The sequence below is a fragment of the Monodon monoceros genome, unplaced genomic scaffold, assembly GCF_005190385.1.
Source record: "Monodon monoceros isolate NGI ecotype Baffin Bay Population unplaced genomic scaffold, NGI_Narwhal_1 Super_Scaffold_15, whole genome shotgun sequence".
Lineage (NCBI taxonomy): Eukaryota > Metazoa > Chordata > Mammalia > Artiodactyla > Monodontidae > Monodon > Monodon monoceros.
Genome location: NW_021703771.1, coordinates 56146904 through 56170025, shown reverse-complemented (window position 1 = coordinate 56170025; position 23122 = coordinate 56146904). Strand labels below are relative to the sequence as shown.

General features: G+C 36.0%; 1 protein-coding gene across 1 annotated transcript in view; it reads right to left on the bottom strand.

Annotated features, from left to right (window-relative positions):
• The window catches only part of LAMA2 (laminin subunit alpha 2), a 448946-nt gene that overhangs the window by 86712 nt on the left and 339112 nt on the right, over window positions 1-23122 (bottom strand). Inside the window, exons 37-40 of the mRNA XM_029224020.1 lie at window positions 21079-21195; window positions 20209-20372; window positions 18728-18866; window positions 45-147 (exon numbers count right to left, since the gene is read on the bottom strand). Coding sequence (XP_029079853.1) covers window positions 45-147; window positions 18728-18866; window positions 20209-20372; window positions 21079-21195 — 523 coding nt within the window. The remainder of the gene's footprint in view (window positions 1-44; window positions 148-18727; window positions 18867-20208; window positions 20373-21078; window positions 21196-23122) is intronic.

Genomic DNA, 23122 nt, shown 5'->3' with positions numbered 1-23122 from the left:
TTACAATTAAACTTCAAATAATAATAAAAAGTGGTCACACTAACCTTTTACATCATTTGCTAACTTCTTGGCTTCATTAAGAAACCCGAAGCTTTTCTGAAGAGAGCCTTTGGCACCTTCCTGTAATGAACCCTGAGGACCTGTTGCCTGTGGACAGAAAAAGAAGTGTCACATATCTAAAGCAAAAGAATTATGGAGTAGAGATATCTAGCAGGCAATTGGTACACAGAGTTTACCTTCAGGAAAGCATTCTGGGCTACATATGCAGAATAATAAATTATCAGCACGTATTTGTGATTAAAGTCAGGAGACTGTTTATTGGGAGATGAGAAGAAAACCTAGAATAGAACCCTTAGGAATCCCAACATTTAAAGGCAGGTACAGAAAGCTGGGCTGGCAAGGTGATTGAGATTCCAGAAAGGACAAAGAGAACCTAGGAAAGCATGATATTATGGAAATCAAGAGATACAGAAGTGGCTCAGAGTATGATGACTTGCTATGCTGCAAGGTCAAAACTGGTCAGTACTATCAAGTGCTGTCAAATGGTCAAGCAAATTAAGAACTAAGCACATCCCTGACTTTATCCCTAAGCACATTTCATTCAAGTTGTGGGGTAAGTCGGGGAACATTTTCTGTCCCCTAGGTGTTGAAATGAGGAAGAACACTGCTTCTGTTTTGCAATGCATCTCAGAGTACTAGGGCAAAACAAAATCTTCTAAATGAAAATCTCTGAGCCACAGTCATCTCCTAGCAAAGATGGATTTGTTGAACCTTGGACTATAAGAGGTGACACAAAGATAATAGAGTGATATGGGAAAACGATCATTTAAATTGAACGTTTAGCTGTCCATTTTAATAGTGTTTGCTCTTCAAGAATCATTACATAGTACGTTAATACCAAAAGATAAATCAAATAGGATCTTACCTGTAAATTTTAAATTGGAAGAGTATTTCAGGGTGCAAGATGAGCTAGAGAATGCTAAATAACTTATATGTTGAAGTTATAGATCTATGTTGAAGTTATAGACCTGAACTCAGGTTAGCCCAGCCATAATACTCTTCAAATACATCTCCAGTGCCTTAATAACATTTTTTATCAGTCATATGATTTAAACATTAAACTAGGAGAGATTACAGAACTTGCTACTGTAGTGGCAAAATTTATTTTAAGGTGTTATTCCAACAGTTTAAAATAATCTATTGTTCATAGAACAGATTGATTATATAATACTATGACATTTACAAAGGGACATATAGGAAACATCTACATAAACAAAAAGAGACATTGTGCATTTATATCTAGCACATGCAAAAAGAGCTGTGTGACAACCCTGACAAATTATTCTATGGGAAATGGACACTCTCTTCAATTGAGAACACATAAATTCTTAGTCCTGCAGTTTCCTGTGAGAAATTAGGTACAGTGACACCACATAAGTGTAATTTATTTTGAAAAAAAAGGACGAGTGTCAATATAAATGGCACAAATCCAATGTACCTTACTCAAAAAAAATAAGCCTCCATTACCCACTCAGGTTCTATATTTGTTCCAAATTTATATGCCGTTCTTACTCCCTTGGTTATAGGTTTCCTGAATCAAAACAGATTGGAGAAAGGAAATTACAAAGAAAGAAGGATGAAGATTCTCTAAATAGGCACATGAAAACAGCCGAAGTGACAGCTGACAATCTGTCTGACAATGAGGAAAGAGAAAACCAACAACTAGAGAGAAGAGTTTTTAAATCTCAGAAATCCAAATCGATAAGGATGAAATAGGTTTCAGTAGATGCCAATATTATTGTAGTAAAATAAATAATGTTGATAATGATGATCCTGAACCATCAGGATAACACAGGTCATTCACAGTACAAGATGAAACCAGACAAAGCAAGCTTTCCCCATAGCCTTAACGTGTGAATTCCTCTCCACAAGAACATAATCTGGTGAGTATCTAACAACCAACATCTTACAGCTAATCTTGGATGTGCAAAGTGAGGCATGGGAGTAAAGGAGGGAGAGAGAGTTGACTTGCTGTCCATGAGAAAATTAAAGAAATGAGGTAAGAGAGAAGAGAAGGGCCAGACAACATGTAAAGAGGCTAAAATCTGAGCTGTGGAAATTGTGGAGGGATTAGGAAAAGCGATGGGCAATATTTATTTTTTTCTACTTTCTTACACTCTTCAGCAGTTTTATTGAGGTATAAAAAAACTTCACGTATTTAAACTTTACAATTTGATAAGTTTTGACATTTATACACCCATGAAACTGCCAATCAGGGTAGAGAACATACCCATCATTTCTTTTCAATCCCTCCCTTCCACCCCTCCTTGTCTTCCCCCGTCTCCACACAAACACTGACCTGCTTTCCATCACTATTAGTTCGCATTTTATAGAATTTTATACAAATAGAATCATCCAGTATGTACTCTTCTTTTTGTCTGGCTTCTTTTATTCAGTGTAATTATTTTGATGTTTATCCATGTTGTGTGTGTATCAACATGTGATCCCTTTTTTATTTACATGGATATGCCCCAACCTATTTATTCATTCATCTCTTGATGGACATTTGGATTATTTCCAGCTTTGGCTATTCTAAACAGAGTTGCTATGAACATTTGTGTACACATCTTTGTATGAACATATGCTGATTTCTCTTGGAGTGGAAATCTCTAAGTGGAGTGGCTAGATTATCTGGCAGATGTATGTTTACATTTTTTAGAAACTATCAACATGTTTTCTAAATTATTTGTACTATTTTAAATTCTCACCAGCAGTATATGACAGTTACGTTTGCCTACATCCTTGTCACTACTTGATACAGTCAGTCTTTTAAAATTTTAGACATTCTAATAGGTGTGTACATCATTTGGTTTTAATTTGCATTTTCCTCGTGACTAATAATGTTGAGCATCTTTTCCTGTGCTTATTTATTTATTCTTTGGCTAAGCGTTCAAATTTTTTGTCCAAGTTTTAACTGGGTTTTTTGTTCTTATTGAGTTTTGAAAGATATTTATGCATAATATGACAAATCCTTCATCAGATATGTAATTTGCAAATATATTCTTCTAGTTTGTACCTTATCTTAATAAATGGTTGGATTTGATTTAACATTGTCCATAATTTTTGCATCTATGTTCATGAGGGATATTGGTCTATAATTTTCTCATTTTTTTTGTAATGTCTTTGTCTGGTTTGTATCATAGTAATATTGGCCTCTTAGAATGAGATAGGACATATTTTCTCCTCTTCAATTCTCTGAAGAATTTATTATTTCTTTCTTAAATATTTGGTAGAATTCACCAGTGAAGTCATTTGGAACTGAATTGTGTGTGTGTGTGTGTGTGTGTGTGTGTGTGTGTGCACGTGCACACATGTGCATGTATGTGAGGGTTTTAAAATACAAATTTAATTCCTTAATGAGTATAGGGCTATTCAAGTTATTTATTTATGGATGAGTTTCAGTAGTTTGCGATTTTCAAAGAATTTGCCCATTTCATTCAAAATGTCTAATTTTTGGCATAAAGTTGTTCGTAATTTTCTCTTATTATCCTTTACTGTATGCAGAAGTTGCTGTGATTTCACCTCTTTTATTCCCGATATTGGATATTGGTGGCCTTTCTCAATTTTTCTGATGAGTCTGACTAGATGATTATCAGTTCAATGATCTTCCATTGGACCTTTGCACCATCATCCAGCAACACGACTGAATCCTGACTGAAGTCCATCTGCTGATAAACTTCCCTGCTGCCAATTTCTTATCTTGCATTTATGAGTGTTGCCTACCTTTCGCTTCCAGACCTCTTGTCTTTCCTGTTTTTCAGGAAGCCAGTGATTTCTTCCTGGATTCTTAGTCAACTACTCCTTGCTCAGATGTAAGGAGGTGGGTGGTATATATGGGGGTGTAGGAGATATTGTAGCAACAAGGTAAGGAAAGACAAGGAGACAGGGAATTTTGATGTGTGGATGGGAGAGCAAGTATTTTGGTTGCAAAGGACTGTAGATTTTATGAAGGGCAGTGTTAAGAAGTAAGGCTGTTAGGTAGTTTGGAGTCGGTTTCTGGAAAGTTTGAACGTTAGACTAAGGAAACTGGACAATAAGCAACATGGAGCCGTTAAAAGTTTCTGAGTAGGAATGTATGCTCAGAGCAATAGTCCAGGAGAGGAATTGGGCAGCTGTGTGGGACGAAAAGGAGATATCAGTTGACTATTGTAATAGTATGAGCCAGAGAAAATAGAGTTGTAACCTTAGGCAAGGGCATCGGAAATGAGAGGTTTGGGTTCAAGAGATGTGGAGGAATAAGACACGTTTCAATGTTTCAAGAAGCACTTCAAAATATTAAAGTAAAGAGCTGATGGAGTACAATTGTCAGCTATAAGCAGTGTACTAACAATCCAGGTTTAAAAGACAAGTCTTTCATATGATAACAGAATGGAAAACACTAATACGTTACGGATGAACAGAACTGTTTCAATTCATTGGAATTTGGAGAGTTCATTTTCCAACATTGCTTAGTAAGTCACTGAAGCACATCAGCAATATCAGGACAGGTGATGAAGCAGCATTTTCCAAGCTAATTATACTTCATGCATATTTATAAGCATCACATCTGAGTTTCTGGGCTGTGTTTACAGCATATGTGAAATATAAATGAGGTTCTTAGACTTGCAAGATATTTTGTTACTTGCTTTTTAGAGATTGTATTTTTATAAATAATAAGTTCTTCTCTGTGTATATATACATATATGTATTTATGAATTATCTAAAACCTTTTATTATATCACACAAAATAGGATCTATTATTACATGTAGGTTGCTATATGTTTTATTAGCTAATAATCATTTATAGAAAATGTGAGATAATTTAAAACATCAGAGAAGGAAAGATACAGGAGAAAGTAAAATGATAAAGTCTACAAAGATTTAACAGAGGCTTGGCACTTAATTGGCTTTTAATACATGTTAGTTTTCTTCTTCCTACTATTTGTTAAGTATTCATAGTGACTTGTTTAGGCACCATGTCATTGACTAATAGATGAATGAATTGACTGATTTACCCAATAAAAGTTTTTAGCTCTCTCAAGCACCAGAGTAAGCTCTGATTATTCAAAGATCGAAAGACTCTGCCTTCTCTAATGGAACTGGAGTGGAGAGACAAACCAAAAAATCCTTATAAAGAAAATGATGATTGCCATAATGGAGTATGGAAATATCTAAGTGTTTTGTTGTCAGAGGAGGCTCTCTTAGGGGGAGGAGATGTGCAGGTGAGACCTAAAGTTAAGTTTAACAGGATGGTATACCCACACCCCACTGATGTATTATTTAAATAAGCAAATTTAAAAGTTATTGTTTATATTTCTTTCTATATTACATTTTTATTATTTTTCTAAATGTTCCTCTACTAACTTCTTTATTAGAGATAAATTTTCTGAATTCATTGAAAAAGTTGGTGCTAAGGAGAGATGCATAATTGTTTTTGTTTATTTTTGTTTTCTAAAGAAAGTACTAGCTGAAAATTCATCAGCGTGGTTTATAGCCTATTCCATTACTTCCTCTTTATGAAATAATTTATTTTAGAAGACAAGTCTTGCACATTTCCAATGGGGATAATGTGTCAAGATAATATGTGACTTAGATGATTTTAAATTCAATATCTTTTTAATAAAGAAAACTTCAAAATGTGCAGAGGTATATGTAAGGGCTGATAATTAGCTGCAGTGTGTTTATGTAAAATATTTATCAGAAGAAATTTATATTTGGGCATGTTAGGCTGTTGTTAAAAATCGGGGAAAAATTTCTTACTATAATAAAATAAATTCTTAGAAGAAATGGTGGAATGTAGCCCTATATACATTTTAAAAAACATAACTTTTGAGAACACTGAAAAATGTGCAAGTGATGTTACTAGATATATTAAGCTACAAAACAGTTATGTAAAAATTACTCATTTGTACAAAAGCTATTTGCACAGGAAAAGGTATGGATAGATAAACATTATAAAAGTCGTTGTTTGTGGTTGGTGAGATTACACACATTTTAGATTTTCTCCCTCTTGCTTGTCTGTATTTCCTATTTTGTTTTATAATGGACATGAACTGCTTTTGTAATAATTGAAAAGACCATACACAATTTCTAAAAAAGGAAATCATTGTGTATTGATTTTAAAGGTGTTTTAATATAACCTATATTTTAAAAATCTACAGCATACTAAAATGAAACTATGAATCAAAAATGAGTTCAGAAAGAACCCAAAGAATGACTTTGGTCAGAAATCTGGTGAAAGAAAGGTTGTAGATCCTAGCACTGCATAATATCCTAAAATAGGACAGGGGTTAGATGAGTCTCTGGAGGACTGGAAGCAACTGAGCACACAAAGGAGGCTAAGGGATGAAATAGAAAATCTCCAAAACTACTCATGAGAATTTAGAATTCATGACTGCGAATTTGCAGCTTGAGAACACCAAGAAAGACAACTGAGAGAGGATTTTAAAGTATATAACTAATTGAGAACAGGTTTTCACCAGTCACAGCATGAGAGCCATTGCTCCATCACCCTTGGGTTCCACTGGCTTGCTGCTGACAAGCTGTTGAGGGTAGGATGGGTGGGTACCACAAGGAGTCTTGATTTTGAGTACAGACAATGGATAAAGGTCTATTGAGTTAGAAAACCTCCTCAGAGGGCTTATTGCTTTCTTTCCATTTAATGTCCAGAATCAAACTCAACATGGCAATTTCACATCTTGATTATTCATGTATTTATTATTGTATTTATTCCTACTGGTGGAAATCTCAAATACCAGGTCTGAGAGCATTGCTGCCTTGAATAAAATTAGTTTAAATTTATATTGCATTATAGCATCACCCCAAAGAGTTTCTGTGTTGCTGACTGATGTAACAAACTCTTTGATTTCATTTTTAACACTTTATGCCCTCAATTTTTAAATACGCCAAATTCTGGGTAATCAAATAGAAGTTTGTTATTCTGCTTCCAATAGATTTTCTTAAAGTTATTGACGCAAATGAGTGTATCATGTACAAAGAAAATCACTAAAGTCAGTTGGCTTGATGAATACCGTTTTCACACACAGATTCAATATTTTTCTATGTAACTTAGATCCTCACTGACTTTTTCATATTTGTTCTTGTGTGAATCAGTTCTTATATAAGTTGCTGAATTGCTGATGGAGAAAAAATGTTCACCAGTTTTATTGACAGATTCAATTGTCATACCTATTATGGATTATACTATTTTTCCATTAACACTACACTGGTACAAACTTTAAATCCCAATGATTACAGATATTAATAAGAAGTCAAAATTACTGTTTGAATGACTCCTAAGTAATCACTGGCAGAATAAAATACAAGGTATATGCGAGCTAAAGTTTAAAACTTGACTGACACTATATTATATTGGGCCTTTTGAATGCAATGTGTATTCTGCCAATATTTGCACACTTCTTTATGTAGGAAATAAAAACTCAAAATGACCTTGCAAGTATTCTTTATGTATTTTGATTCATCCAATTACACAAAGCAAATATTAAATAAGACAGACTGAAAAGACGATATGACCACATTTCTAAATAGACACTCATTAGAAATACCTTAATGTTTAATCCTATTGTAAGATTCACAGTGTTTATGTGATGTATTGACCAATAGCAGTGATAACAAAAGACTCTGGCTACAGATTAGGAACCAAGATGGCAGAGTAGAAGGACGTGCTCTCACTCCCTCTTGCGAGAACACCAGAATCACAACTAGCTGCTGAACAATCATCGACAGGAAGACACTGGAACTCACCAAAAAAGACACCCCAATCCAAAGACAAAAGAGAAGCCACAATGAGGTGGCAGGAGGGGCACAATCACAGTAAAATCAAATTGCATAACTGCTGGGTGGGTGACTCACAGACTGGAGAACACTTATACCACAGAAGTGCACCCACTGGAGTAAAGGTTCTGAGCCCCACGTCAGGTTCCCAACCTGGGGGTCCGGCAATGGGGGAAGGAATTCCTAGAGAACCAGACTTTGAAGGCTACTGGGATTTGATTGCAGGACTTTGACAGGACTGGGGGAAACAGAGACCCCACTCTTGGAGGGCATACACAAAGTAGTGTGCACACTGGGACCCAGGGGAAGGAGCAGTGACCCCAGGGGAGACTGAACCAGACCTACCTGGTAGTGTTGGAGGGTCTCCTGCAGAGGCAGGCAGTGGCTGTGTCTCACTGTGGGGACAAGGACACTGGCAGCAGAAGTTCTGGGAAGTACTCCTTGGTGTGAGCCCTCCCAGAGTCCACCGTTAGCCCCACCAAAGAGCCCAGGTAGGCTCCAGTGTTGGGTTGCCTCAGGCCAAAGAACCAACAAGGAGGGAACCCAGCCCCATCCATCAGTAGTCAAGGGGATTAAACTTTTACTGAGCTCTGCCCACCAAAGCAACAGTCAGCTCTACCCACCACTAGTCCCTCCCATCAGGAAACCTGCATAAGCCTCTTAGATAGCCTCATCCACCAGAGGACAGACAGCAGAAGCAAGAAGAATGACAATCCTGCAGCCTGTGGAACAAAACCCACATTCACAGAGAGATAGATAAGATGAAAAGGCAGAGGGCTATGTACCAGATGAAGGAACAAGATAAAACCCCAGAAAAACAACTAACTGAAGTGGAGATAGGCAACCTTCCAGAAAAAGAATTCAGAATAATGATAGTGAAGATGATCCAGGACCTTGGAAAAAGAATAGAGGCAAAGATCAAGAAGATGCAAGAAATGTTTAACAAAGACCTAGAAGAATTAAAGAACAAACAAACAGAGATGAACAATACAATGACAGAAATGAAAACTACACTAGAAGGAATCAATAGCAGAATAACTGAGGCAGAAGAATGAGTAAGTGATGTGGAAGACAGAATGATGGAATTCACTGATGCAGAACAGAATAAAGAAAAAAGAATGAAAAAATGAAGACAGCATAAGAGACCTCTGGGACAACATTAAATGCAACATAATTCACAGTATAGGGGTCCCAGAAGGGGAAGAGATAGAGAAAGGACCCGAGAAAATATTTGAAGAGATTATAGTCGAAAACTTCCCTAACATGGGAAAGGAAATAGCCACCTAAGTCCAGGAAGCTCAGAGAGTCCCATACAGGATAAATCCAAGGAGAAGCACACTGAGACACATAGTAATCAAACTAGCAAGAATTAAAGACAAACAAAAATTATTGAACACAGCAAGGGAAAAATGACAAATAACATACAAGGGAACTCTCACAGGGTTAACAGCTGATTTCTCAGCAGAAACTCTACAAGCCAGAAGGGAGTGGCACAACATATTTAAGGTGATGAAAGGGAAGAACCTACAACCAAGATTACTCTACCCGGCAAGGATCTCATTCAGATTTGATGGAGAAATCAAAAGCTTTACACAGAAGCAAAAGCTAAGAGAATTCTGCACCACCAAACCACCTCTACAACAAATGCTAAAGGAACTTCTCTAAGTGAGAAACACAAGAGAAGAAAAGGACCTACAAAAACAAACCCAAAACAATTAAGAATATGGTCATAGGAACATACATATTGATAATTACCTTAAACGTGAATGGATTAAATGCTCCCACCAAAAGACAGGCTTGCTGAATGGATACAAAAACAAGACCCATATATATGCTGTCTACAAGAGACCCACTTCAGACCTAGGGACACATACAGACTGAAAGGGAGAGGATGGAAAAAGATATTCCATTCAAATGGAAATCAAAAGAAAGTTGGAGTAGCAATACTCATATCAGATAAAAAAGACTTTAAAATAAAGAAGGTTACAAGAGACAAGGAAGGACACTACATAATGATCAAGGTATCAATCCAAGAAGAAGATATAACAATTATAAATATATATGCACCCAACATAGGAGCACCTCAATACTTAAGGCAACTGTTAACAGCTATAAAAGAGGTAATTGACAGTAACACAATAACAGTGGGGGACTTTAACACCTCACTTACACCAATGGACAGATCATCCAAAATGAAAATAAACAAGGAAACAGAAGCTTTAAATGACACAATAGACCAGATAGATTTAATTGATATTTATAGGACATTCCATCCAAAAACAGCAGATTACACTTTCTTCCCAAGTGCACACAGAACATTCTCCAGGATAGATCACATCTTGGGTCACAAATCAAGCCACAGTAAATTTAAGAAAACTGAAATCATATCAAGCATCTTTTCTGACCACAATGCTATGAGATTAGAAATGAATTACAGGGAAAAAAACGTAAAAAACACAAACACATGAAGGCTAAACAGTGCATTACTAAATAACCAAGAGATTGCTGAAGAAATCAAAGAGGAAATCAAAAAATACCTAGAGACAAATGACAGTGAAAACACGACGATCCAAAACCTATGGGATGCAGCAAAAGCAGTTCTAAGAGGGAAGTTTATAGCTATAGAAGCCTACCTCAAGAAACAAGAAAAATCTCAAATAAACAATCTAACGTTACACCTAAAGGAACTAGAGAAAGAAGAACAAACAAAACCCAAAATTAGCAGAAGGAAAGAGATCATAAAGATCAGAGCAGAAATAAATGAAATAGAAACAAAGAAAACAATAGCACAGAGCAGTAAAACTAAAAGCTGGTCCTTTGAGAAGATAAACAAAATTGATAAACCATTAGCCAGACTCATCAAGAAAAAGAGGGAGAGGACTCAAATCAACAGAATTAGAAATGAAGAAGAAGTTACAACAGACACCGCAGAAATACAAAGCATCCTAGGAGACTACTACAAGCAACTCTATGGCAATAAAATGGACAACCTGGAAGAAATGCACACATTTTTAGAAAGGTATAACCTTCCAAGACTGAAGCAGGAAGAAATAGAAAATATGAACAGCCCAATCACAAGTAATGAAATTGAAACGGTGGTTAAATATCTTCCAACAAACAAAAGTCCAGGACCAGATGGCTTCACAGGTGAATTCTATCAAACATTTAGAGAAGAGCTAACACCTATCCTTCTCAAACTCTTCCAGAAAACTGCGGAGGAAGGAACACTCTCAACTCATTCTATGAGGCCACCATCACCCTGATACCAAAACCAGACAAAGATACTACAAAAACAGAAAATTACAGACCAATATCACTGATGAATATAGATGCAAAACTCCTCAACAAAATACTAGCAAACAGAATCCAAAAACACATTAAAAGGATCATACACCATGATCAGGTGGGATTTATCCCAGGGATGCAAGGATTCTTCAATATACATAGATCAATCAATGTGGTGGACCATATTGACAAACTGAAAAATAGAAACTGTATGATCATCTCAATAGATGCAAAAAAAGCTTTTGACAAAATTCAACACCCATTTATGATAAAAACTCTCCAGAAAGTGGGCACAGAGGGAACCTACATCAACATAATAAAGGCCATATATGACAAACCCACAGCAAACATCATTCTCAATGGTGAAAAACTGAAAGCATTTCCTCTAAGATCAGGAACAAGACAAGAATGTCCACTCTCACCACTATTATTCAACATAACTTTGGAAGCCCTAGCCATCAGAGAAGAAAAAGAAATAAAAGGAATACAGATTGGAAAAGAGGAAGTAAAGCTGTCACTGTTTGCAGATGACACGATACTATACATACAGAATCCTAAAGATGCCACCAGAAAACTACTAGAGCTAGTCAATGAATTTGGTAAAGCTGCAGGATATAAAATTAATGCACAGAAATCTCTTGCATTCCTATACACTAATGATGAAAAATCTGAAAGAGAAACTAAGGAAACACTCCCATTTACCGCTGCAACGAAAAGAATAAAATACCTTCGAATAAACCTACCTAGGGAGACAAAAGACCTGTATGCAGAAAACTATAAGACACTGATGAAAGAAATTAAAGATGATACAAGCAGATGGGGAGATATACCATGTTCTTGGATTGGAAGAATCAATATTGTGGAAATGACTATACTACCCAAAGTAATCTACAGATTCAATGCAATCCCTATCAAATTACCAATGGCATTTTTTACAGAACTAGAACAAAAAAATCTTAAAATTTGCATGGAGACACAAAAGACCCCAAAGAGCCAAAGCAGTCTTGAGGGGAAAAAATGGAGCTGTAGGAATCAGACTCCCTGACTTCAGACTATACTTCAAAGCCACAGTAATCAAGACAATATGGTACTGGCACGAAAACAGAAATATAGATCAATGGAACAGGACAGAAAGCCCAGCGATAAATCCATGCACCTATGGTCAACTAATCTATGACAAAGGAGGCAAGGAAATACAATGGAGAAAAGACAGTCTCTTCAATAAATGGTGCTGGGAAAAGACAGTCTCTTCAATAAATGGTGCCATTTTGAGTTTATTTTTGCGTATGGTGTTAGTTTTCCCAGCAATAAATGGTGCTGGGAAAACTAACACCATACACAAAAATAAACTCAAAATGGATTAGAGAGCTAAATGTAAGACTGGGCACTATAAAACTCTTAGAGGAAAACATAGGAAGAACACTCTTTGACATAAATCACAGCAAGATCTTTTTTGATCCACCTCCTAGAGTAATGGAAATAAAAACAAAAATTAAAAAATGGGACCTAATGAAACTTAAAAGCTGTTGCACAGCAAAGAAAACCATAAACAAGACGAAAAGACAGCCCTCAGAATCTTCTACTATCTTCTTTCCACAGCCTGATTAGGAAATTCTGGCACACCACTTGAACCTAATTCTAAACAATAAAAAAAGCCTACAAGGCATCTACATTCAAATAAATATTCATAGATGATCTCAAACTAAGTAGGGAAAGAAAGTAATTTTATTTTTTCTTTGAAATTTTCTTCTCTATTCAACTTTCCTATCTCTCTTGGCAGTGAATATATCTTGTTCATTCTGAAAATCTGGAGCATCCTAGCCTTTCTAGATTCCTAGTATCAATGTTTGGAGATGGGAGGGGGCAATTTACATTTAGTGATCAGCTACTATATACCAAGTATTACCTATATGAAGATCATGGAATATTACTTGTGAAATAGTGCAAATGAAATTCTCATGGAGTTATTCATGCTTCTGTCCCCTCGAGGTCTATTTTCAGCTTAAATTTTAATTCTGGAGACATTATTTTCTGGTAAAAGGAAGTAGCAAGAGGAAAACACCAGTCACTAAGCTGTGAAATAGTGGCAGCAGGCCATGGGAGCATAATGCCCAGAGTAGAAAGCAGGCAGAAATGCAACATCTTTCAAAGCCCCGGATGCTACGGCTGTGCATTTGGCGTCTGACCCAAAGCCTTTTCTCCTTAATTATTTTAATATTTTGTTTTCTTTTTCTCTTTAGTTTCTGTAGTTTAACAATGATCTTTCCAGGTGTGGACTTATTTTATTTACTGTGATAGGCTTCCTTAACTTGAGAAATCATATCCTATCTTTCACCAGCACTTGAAAATTTTCAGTATCTCTTTTACTATTACTATTCCCCGTTCTCACCCTTTTCAACTTCTGGAACTCCTAATAGATTTGCATTTCATTTTTACAATCTATATTCCTTGTTTCTCACACTCCTTTTATGTTTTACCATACTTGTTGCATTCTAGGTAATGTATTCAACTCTTTCTATTAACTCATTCTCTTTTCCTATATATTTTATTTTTAGAAATTTTATTTGCTTGTTACAAATTTCCGTAATCTTCTGTATTTTTTCTTTTAATCACTCTTTTCTATTCTTTTTAACATTTCAATACTTTTAAACACGTTTATTGTATATACTCTTTCAGATTTTTGAATAACTTCAGGACCATGTTACATACTTTGCCTGCCTACCCTCTTTCCTACTTGATTATTTATAGTGTATCTAAACAGACCACTTTTCTGTGTCCTTCTAGATGCTCTAGAGGTTGCAAGAGCCAGGATCAGTTCCCTCCTCTCCCCATTAAATTTTTAGCTTGGAAAGTCTTGTACCATATGGACTTCAATCCATATATAAATATATATGGTATAAATTTGGACTTCAATCCACAGGCTTATGGTTTTAGCAACTTATGAGAGACATTTTTCACAACTGGAGGCATGAAAAGTAACAAGGCTCCTTGGCATGTTCTGGGCTAGAAGGAGTGTTTGTTGATGAGAACAATTGTTTCCAAGTCTCACGGTTTTGCATACTTTCGATTAGTCAAAAAAGACTCCTTCTTTTGTAGGTTTAGGGTGATATCTGTGATGTCTTCTCACCCTGCCTGGGCTTTAAAATCCCAGTCCCTAGACGTATGATCTATATTTATGTTCCAAATTCATTGAGTCACCAAGCTGCCAGATCTAGAATGTGCTATTCTGCTTTACTCTCGTTTTAATTTTTAGATTTTCTTTTGTTTCCTCTTTTTTTTTTTTTTTGCGGCACGTGGGCCTCTCACTGTTGTGGCCTCTCCCGTTGCGGAGCACAGGCTCCGGACGCGCAGGCTCAGCGGCCATGGCTCACGGGCCCAGCCGCTCCGTGGCATGTGGGATCTTCCCAGACCAGGGCACAAACCCGTGTCCCCTGCACTGGCAGGCGGACTCTCAACCACTGCGCCACCAGGGAAGCCCCTTGTTTCCTCTTTATAAAATAAAGTATGTGTTAAATTTTGGGGAGTTAGAATTTACCTAGCATTTCTGTGAATTTCTCACATTAGGATGGATCTGAATTAACTCAGACTGCCATGTTATCAGAGCTCCCTGACTTTTCTTTCTAGTATCCTTATTTTCTATCAGGGTTTTTCTCCCCACTGATCTGTCACATAAGAGTGAATTTACAAAAATCCAATTTATTCTGTAGACTCGACCCTAAAGCAAGAAAAAAACTCCTTCAAGTTTCAAGTTTTTTGAAGAAAAACTTCGAGTTTCTATGGATTTTTACTCTCCTCATACTGAGGAATCAACGGTGGGAAGTCACAACAGCAGTTCACATATTTTTAGGATCAGGTGTCTAAGGCTTTAAACTTACTTAATTTTAGGTATAGTTTCCTCCTGTCTAATATTTTTTTCAGAATTTCCCCCCTCTCTTTAGTTCATCTAAAGCCTACATATCACTTACACAGCACTGTTCTTTACTAACTCCATTATTTTTTCTATGAGAAAATGCATTACTTACAAATTGTGCTCACTTTCTTCTGTATTTTATATTATTTTTTCCTAGATGTGCCTGAGAAAGATCATGCCGAAGATATTTACACTTATGGCTCCCAGGAGTGATGGGTAACTGTAGCAAGTGACAGAACTTGAATTTGGAGAATAAAGAGGAAGACCACATTGTGTACTGGTGTTGAGAGCAAGTATAAATTCTTCTCAATTTCTAGTGCTGATTCTTAGTGAAGATCAGACTAAACACTGAGACTGAGACTAATTGAGAAAGAGGATTCTGGATTAGAGGGTATTAAGGAATTTTGTTGGTGTGTGTTGCGGGGGGAGAGAGAGAGAGAGAGGGAGAGTTTCAGACAATAACAATGATTGCAGTGTAAAGAAGAGGGTATAGAAGAAAAAAAGAAATCTTCAGGTGCTGTGGGAAGTGAAAAAGTGATTCTTTTTTTTTGAATGGAAGATACCTAGGGAAGGTGAGGACTGCCTACATTTTCTACACTGCAGTATATATCACAGAGCACATTCCATTCACCTTGAGAAAGGGAGAGAGGGAGAAAAGAAAGAAAGGAAAGAAGGAGGAGAACATTTCAGAATAGATGGAGATTGTGTGATTACTGTTGTGTGATGATTTTTCAGGATCTTAAAGAACCAGATCTAAGGAATCCATCCTACATTAGACTTCCTTTTTGTTCCTTCCTTTTGTTTGCTGTTTCGATATACCAGATTCAAGTGCAGAGCATCTAAGAACTTCCCAGTGAAAAGGGCAGAGGGTCTCATCTCCCAGTGCTACTGACACTGTGCCTATTGCCTCTGGTGGTCATCCCAAGGATCCAGCAGCACATGAAATCTACTTTTCATCTACTTCCAAAATCTGATCTGCTTGATAACATAGGTTTTAAGTTCACCTATGATCTGGAAACATTTTTTAAAGGTTTAATTCTCTGTTATTTTAGAGTCTGAGGACTTTTTATAGCATCAAAGCAATAAAGATTAGAAAAAAATTACTGGATCTTCATATTCTATTTTCTAAACGGTGACATATTTCCTTTCTCTTTCTCTTTGTACCCACCAATGAGAGGTACAAAATGAGATGTTATCTTGGAGATCATGTGTAGAGGAAACAATCTTTTGTACCAATAATATAATAATAGTATTTTTCTGCCTAGTACTAATAGAAATATAGTGTGTTTTTTCATAATTTCTGTTCCTAAAATATTTCATTTTGATATTTAAATAAATTGTATATACAAGGGGCTGTTACTCTTCACATAGGAACTATACTACAACCTTGAATTGTTTATAACCTCCACCTGCTTATTATTTAATTAAAATAAAGGATCAACTTTTTTCTCATTCATATTTTCCTTTCAATTCCATTGTTGATTATGTGTGCACTACAAATAGGTAGACTTAAGCAGATTTTTAAAAGTGAAGTGGCTTTACAAATGCTGTCAATTATGCTTTGAGACTATTCCATATTCATTTGTTTCTTTTCCTATGGTATTTTCAAAGCTTTTTTTCTTCTCACATTATCTTACGTCCATCTTCTTCACAGTAGTAATTGATTGCTTTATTGCTTGTCTTTTTTTTCCTTGTATAAATTCCTGCTTTGTTTCTTTGTCCTTTGTTTCTAATTCATTGAAAACATTCTTCCTGCTTTGCAGGACTAGACTCAAATGACTCTTTCATACACAAATAATAAACTTAGTCTTACTCTTCTGTGTTTATCTATAGCTCTAGCAATAATACCAGCTCTAACATTTATGGAATGCTAGTACTATCTAGGTAATTGTTCAATTTAATGGCAAATATATTTCTTTTCCAGTATAATAGAACTATATTATAATGAATTATTAAAATTAAAACTTTATTTATTCTGTTCTTGAAACACGGTCCAACAAACTTTCTGGCCAAATCAGTCTTCTGTGTGTTTGTTGTTAGCCACTTAATAAATCAGTGATTCTCTTTAGCTTTTACTTTGTAATTTTTCAGACACTTAATTATTTTTACATGGCTTATAGAGAAGGAATAACAATAACAAGGGGACATGCTGTAATGCAGTAAAACTTGTCCTGATTAAAACAAAAAACAACAACAAAAAACTTGTCCTAGCTCTATGTTTGAGTTTGGCTAGCCTATCATGTATAAGCATCAGTGTTGAGGAAAAGTGAATATTTCATGTTGGCATGAATATGAGAGTCTCCTGAGTATAAAGTGATAGTATTAAATTTGGGTGAAAATAAACAGGTCTTTAACATAAAATGTTAGAAGTTCATAAAAATGAAGCAATGACAATAGTGAGGATTTTATTGGTACAAAATGTTGTAAATAGGTATGAAAAATGTCAATTAGAATGACATTCATTCATTTACTCACGAGTGTCTACTCTCTGTCAGGTACTGTGCTAAATGCTGAAAATGGTGATCCAATAAAACATGGGTCAGATGAAAATGGTGAACTTGAAGGCTAGGATCTTTAAATAGATTTGAAAAATGGTTCCTTTTGAAAGGATAATTGAACATAGGGAAGTTTCTGTAATAATTGTGTCATGATTTTGAATAAGAAATAAACAGAACATATGGTATTGGTAGAGCTCATTCCAGAGAAACCAAAACAGTACTAACTGCTGATGGAACACGATGCATCGTTCACCATGACCATAAAATAAACCTGCTAAGAGTGTGGCAAATACCTCCAATATCCCTGAAATCCATGAAAGCGTTGTGCTCAATACCAAAGCAAAGAAAATAGGGATCTGTTTCTTCAACACCCACTATTTATGCATATTTCATTCACAGTCAAGTGTCCAATCAAATTCTTTTTCTCCTGAAATTCTGATGTATTTGGGGGATTCTGTGTGAAGCCAAAGGAGTAAGTGATGGTTCTGAACATTTTAACTCACCACGTGCTTCCTATGAAATGAAATTTGACCTGAAATAGTATTACCGAGGTTTATCACATAACTTGGTTACAAAATGTTACTCTACATGTAAAGGAAAAAGATTTGTTACTATTGAAGATACTCAGATAATGTGCTATACTTAGAACCCAAAAACTCTAAAATATTAATTGCAAATTTATTTTGAACAATGACAGCAGCCAAAAGTAGCTTTGAAGGTAAACATTTCAACTGATAAAAATAGTATAATAGTTTAGAAATATATGATCTGGTGTGTTTGTAAAATGTGCACCTTAAAATCAAACTTTACATAGAATCAATCTGTATGTGACTATAAGCACTGGTGTTCATTTCCAAGGCACTTTCTTACTGAAGACATATGGAATAACAGTGATAAATTTCCCTGTTCAGAGTCTTATGTTTGACTGTTTTTCCTTTGCGAGTTGGTGGCACAAACTATTTGGCATCTGCGATAATTTCAAGACCCTTATTAATAGTGGAAAGTAGTAGGTGACTGAGAAAAGAGTTTTGCTATGACTGAGAATTTATTTAGGATAAAATTTAAAAGGAGCCTTTGAAAATAATACAAAACAAATATTCGAATTTACTAGCATTTTCCAGCGCTTTGAGAAATTTAGTTTAGGTACTTATTCAAACAGATTGACCTCCATTCTCAGTACATAACGCTATTTGTTTCTTACCAGTTCTGTGGCTTCATGTGCAAGAACTTTGGCTTCTTTGGCAATTTTCTCAGCTTTATCAATATAGTCCTTAATATTGCTGTAAGCTTTGAAGGCTGCAGTGGCATTGAAGGAGATGTTTTTGGCCTCATCAAGGATTCTGTTGGGATTGCCCCCAAAAAGAACATCAGAGCAGTTGGTACTCAAATGAAGAACATCTTACTTATAACAAATATGGCTTCCAAATGATCATGGTCAGTATAATTATGTTAATTCCAAACCATAGTGAGGTATCTACTAATTGTATTATATTGTAGTTTTCAGTTTAAACTCATATTCCTAAATAATTAAGCAGTGAAATGCTGCCAACATATTTTTAAGTACCCATAGCATCCTCCAGAAGTTTCTGCAACCATGAGCACCACGCAAGTATGAGCAGTGAGACGATTCTTTATGTTATTTGTGAAGCACGCACAGGTTTCAGAGCACTTGCTCTATATTATTGGAATGAAGTTCACAAAATCTCTTTAGAGTAGGTGCACTTCTCAGATGAGGCCAAATGAGTCTCGGTTAAATTGCTTGTCTCAGGTCACATGACCAACATGTCACTAATTAGCTAATTAAGGACTTGGAGCCTGCCTCTGTTGACTTCTAGCTTACTGCTCCATTTACCACCCTTCATGATAAATTAGCAAAATGTTAAAAAATGTTATAAAATTGTTATAAAATGAATTGTATGTAAATTTTTTCCCAGGGTCTTCAAACATTAATATTTTCCTTTGTATCAAGAGTATTAAGTATTGAAACAGAACCTTACACATGGAGTATATTAAATACAGATTCATTTAGGAAAATTATTCTTGGGGCTAATACACCTATTTTGTCATGACAACCCTGAAATTGTAGGGGAAGCACACCAGTTATACCTTGAAGGCTGTTTACGAGTCAAACACACCTCACCAGTTGCCCCTCCCTCACTGACCCGTATAAGAATCCCAGTTATAATGAGCTGTTATTTCACAGGGCAGTATGTAGTGCCTCCATGGAATTTGAAAGAAAAAACAAGGCTTAAAGGCTATGTATGGAGCCACATTTTCAAAAGCCACCCTTTTAACAATAAATAGTTTGATTTCATTAAAAATATAAAACTGAAATTTGAAGCAGAATGTGTGTTTATACATTATTATTTAAAATGCTAATAAGGAAACTGCTGTGCTCTCCAATAAAGAACAGAAAATATTTTTTCTAAGTGTAGCCTAAGGCAATGTTCACTCCCCACCATGCCATATTTGAATCTACTTTTAACTCAGACTTTTGATGCTGCTCCAGTAGAGCTTTGCCCAGACCCTTCTAATTAGGCTTTTCCACAGAAAGGCCATGTAGCTCGTATGTGCATAATTACAAAAATCAAGATTTGAAAGCAACTCTCTACCATTTCTGCTAGTCAAAACTTTTGGACAAGTGTCAAGATACATAGATATTTCCAACAACAAATGACATACCTATCAAGGACAGCAGATGAATCATTTAACTGAGCCGCATGGCTCTCAGCCTGGGACACCTTCTCAGCAAGCTTCCTGTCCTTTATTTCTTGGGAGAGGTCTTCTATTTTATCTTTCAGATCCTCAGATAGGGGTGGCAATTTAGTTTGAATGTCTTCAACATACTGATATGTAGAGAAAAGAAGGTATTTTAAGTAAGTGAATCCAAGCCTCCTCTCACTTATTAATTTCTCTTGGAGATCTAATTATACACACTTGGGTTTTTATGAAACTTCAAATTTACTAACCTAGCAAAAAAGAATAGAAAATATAAGCTATTATTTAATGATAGAGATTAGGAAATATATGAAGGCAATTTATACCAAGAAGAACCTGACAATCTTTTTTAAAAAATGCTACTTTGTAGCATTTTTGATAGCATAAATAAGTCATTGGGATCTTTTACACTATTTGCATTTCTATTACCATTCATCACCATATATCAGTATCTACTGCATTAGACAGTATGTTAAAAGTCTGTTTGTGGCTTTACATTTCTCTTTTAACTAATATTCTGTGAATATTGAAGCAGATTGTAAGTGCTATCCTAGGAACAAGAAATGCCCTTCATCACTGTGAAAAAAATACAGGTTGGTGTGAGTGTGTGAGTACCCTCACCAGATATTCATGTCTACTGAGCAAATAATGTGAAGTTCTAATTGTTACCAATGGGTGAGCACGGTCACAATAGAATAAGGCAAAAACAACTTTATACCCACAAGAAAATAACAGTATTTGCTTATACTACTGAGATTTCTCATTGATTCCCATTTATGAGAGCTTGTATCATTATCATCTTTCTTTTAACTTTGGGTTTCACCAAATACTCACGTCTATGACTGAGTTGATTTCATCTGCAAGACGGTTGGCTTCATCAAGTATGTCAGTGCCTTCTTTTAAAGTGTCCTCAGTTTGTCGTTTGCCACTTTCAATAGCCTCCTTCTTTTTCTGTAGGACAGTATAAACAAAACATCAAAATGCCCTTTGGGGAAAACCCTATCCAGCCCTGTATTCCTGGCTTTCCTAAGCTGTCTAAACAAGGCTTTGCAAACAAGATATGTCATGTTGACTGTGAGACTACATGAGAGTGCTACAGACTACCCAGCCAGCCCTCCAAGAGTTACTTTATTTAAATACCTGTACAGGTACTTTCTTCCTCCTATTGTGAGAAAGTCATGCAAGAGAAGAAAAGTTTTGTGATGGTAACTGAGGGATTAAAAAATATTTTTAAAGTGAGATGCACATCCATTTTAACTGAAATGTAAGTACTGAATATGCATTGCTGAGCATGTGGTAGTACACTGAATTACATTGGAATGAGACATTAAATTCCAGAATCTATGTCCAAATGAATGTTTTGTGAGCATAAGTGTAAGCAGATTTATTCTATGGGAGTTCTGTAAAAATTGGAAGAAGTGGGATTTTATTTTTTTTTATTTGTTATTTTTAAAATAATTACTTAATTTTATTTTTGGCTGCGTTGGGTTTTTGTTGTTGTGCGCAGGCTTTCTTTAGTTGTGGCGAGCGGGGTCTACTCTTTGTTGTGGTGCACGGGCTTCTCTTGTTGCAGAGCATGGGCTCTGGGCGGGCAGGCTTCAGTGGTTGTGGTGCATGAGCTTAGTTGCTCTGCGGCATGCGGGAGCTTCCCGGACCAGAGCTTGAACCCGTGTCCCCTGACTTGGCAGGCGCATTCTTAACCACTGTGCCACCAGGGAAGCCCAGAAGTGGGATTTCAAAGGAAACTTAGGGAAAGTACTTTCCAAAAAAAAAGAGAAACTCTCACATGGAAGAATAAACGTAATGGACTGTTCCATAAAAAAGAGAGCAGACTCTAATTTTTCTTTGAAACTGATAGCTTGTCTCAAACCACATGAAACTCATTCCTAGTCTGGAAGAGTAAAATCAATGAGAAAGGTATAGTGTTATTTCTCCCTTTGGAACATAATTTTGCCTTTTTTTTCTATTTCTGACTCATTCTTTCAATTACCTTTTTACCTGTGGATTTAACTGCATCAATTATAATTTTAAGCCTTTGCCACTTACGCTTTTTATATAAATAATAATGCTAGTTTATATATTCATTTAGATTTCAGTATGTGCTAGGTAGTTTATAAGCTTTTCTCATTTAATTCTAAACTAACACACATCCTGTGTTTATCACCTTTTAAATGAATAGAAAATTGAACAAGTTAAGTGATTTACCCAAGGTCACACAGTTAGTACAGTGTAGTTAAGATTTGAATCCCAGTCTACCTAATGATAGAGCTTCGGTCTTGAGCTGTGAAAGCACTGACTTTCCAATTGTGGAAATCACACTTCTTATTTGCACTGGATAGTGCTAATTTCACACCCTACTTTCCCTACCTCTTCACCAACCACTTCAATCTGCTGCCAGTACACACATCTTATTCCTGCCTCTGAGCCTTTACAGTTGCAGTTGCCTTCACCATGTGCCCTTCCCCCCAGTTCCTTGCCTTGGTTCCTCCTCCATTTAGCTTCATGTAAAATGCTTATTCTCTCAATACTCAAAATATGGCCCATTGACCAACAGCATTGGCATCACTGGGAAGCTTCTTAGAAATGCACAATCTCAATGCCTTTTTGGGAACTACCAACTCAGAATCTGCATTTAACGAGAAGCCTAAGTGATTGATATACACAATAAAATTTGAGAGAAATTGCTATCTTTCTCACTATAATATAAATTCCATAAAACAGTCTTTGTATCACTTTATCTTCAGTACCTAGAAGAGTTTCCTCAATAAATAGTTCTGTTTGCACTGGTGACTCTTGGTTCATTCAACTACTCCCAGGCCTGGCTAAATCAGAGAAATTTCATTCTCCCTTCACGAACAGCAAATGTAGCGGTAGTCCT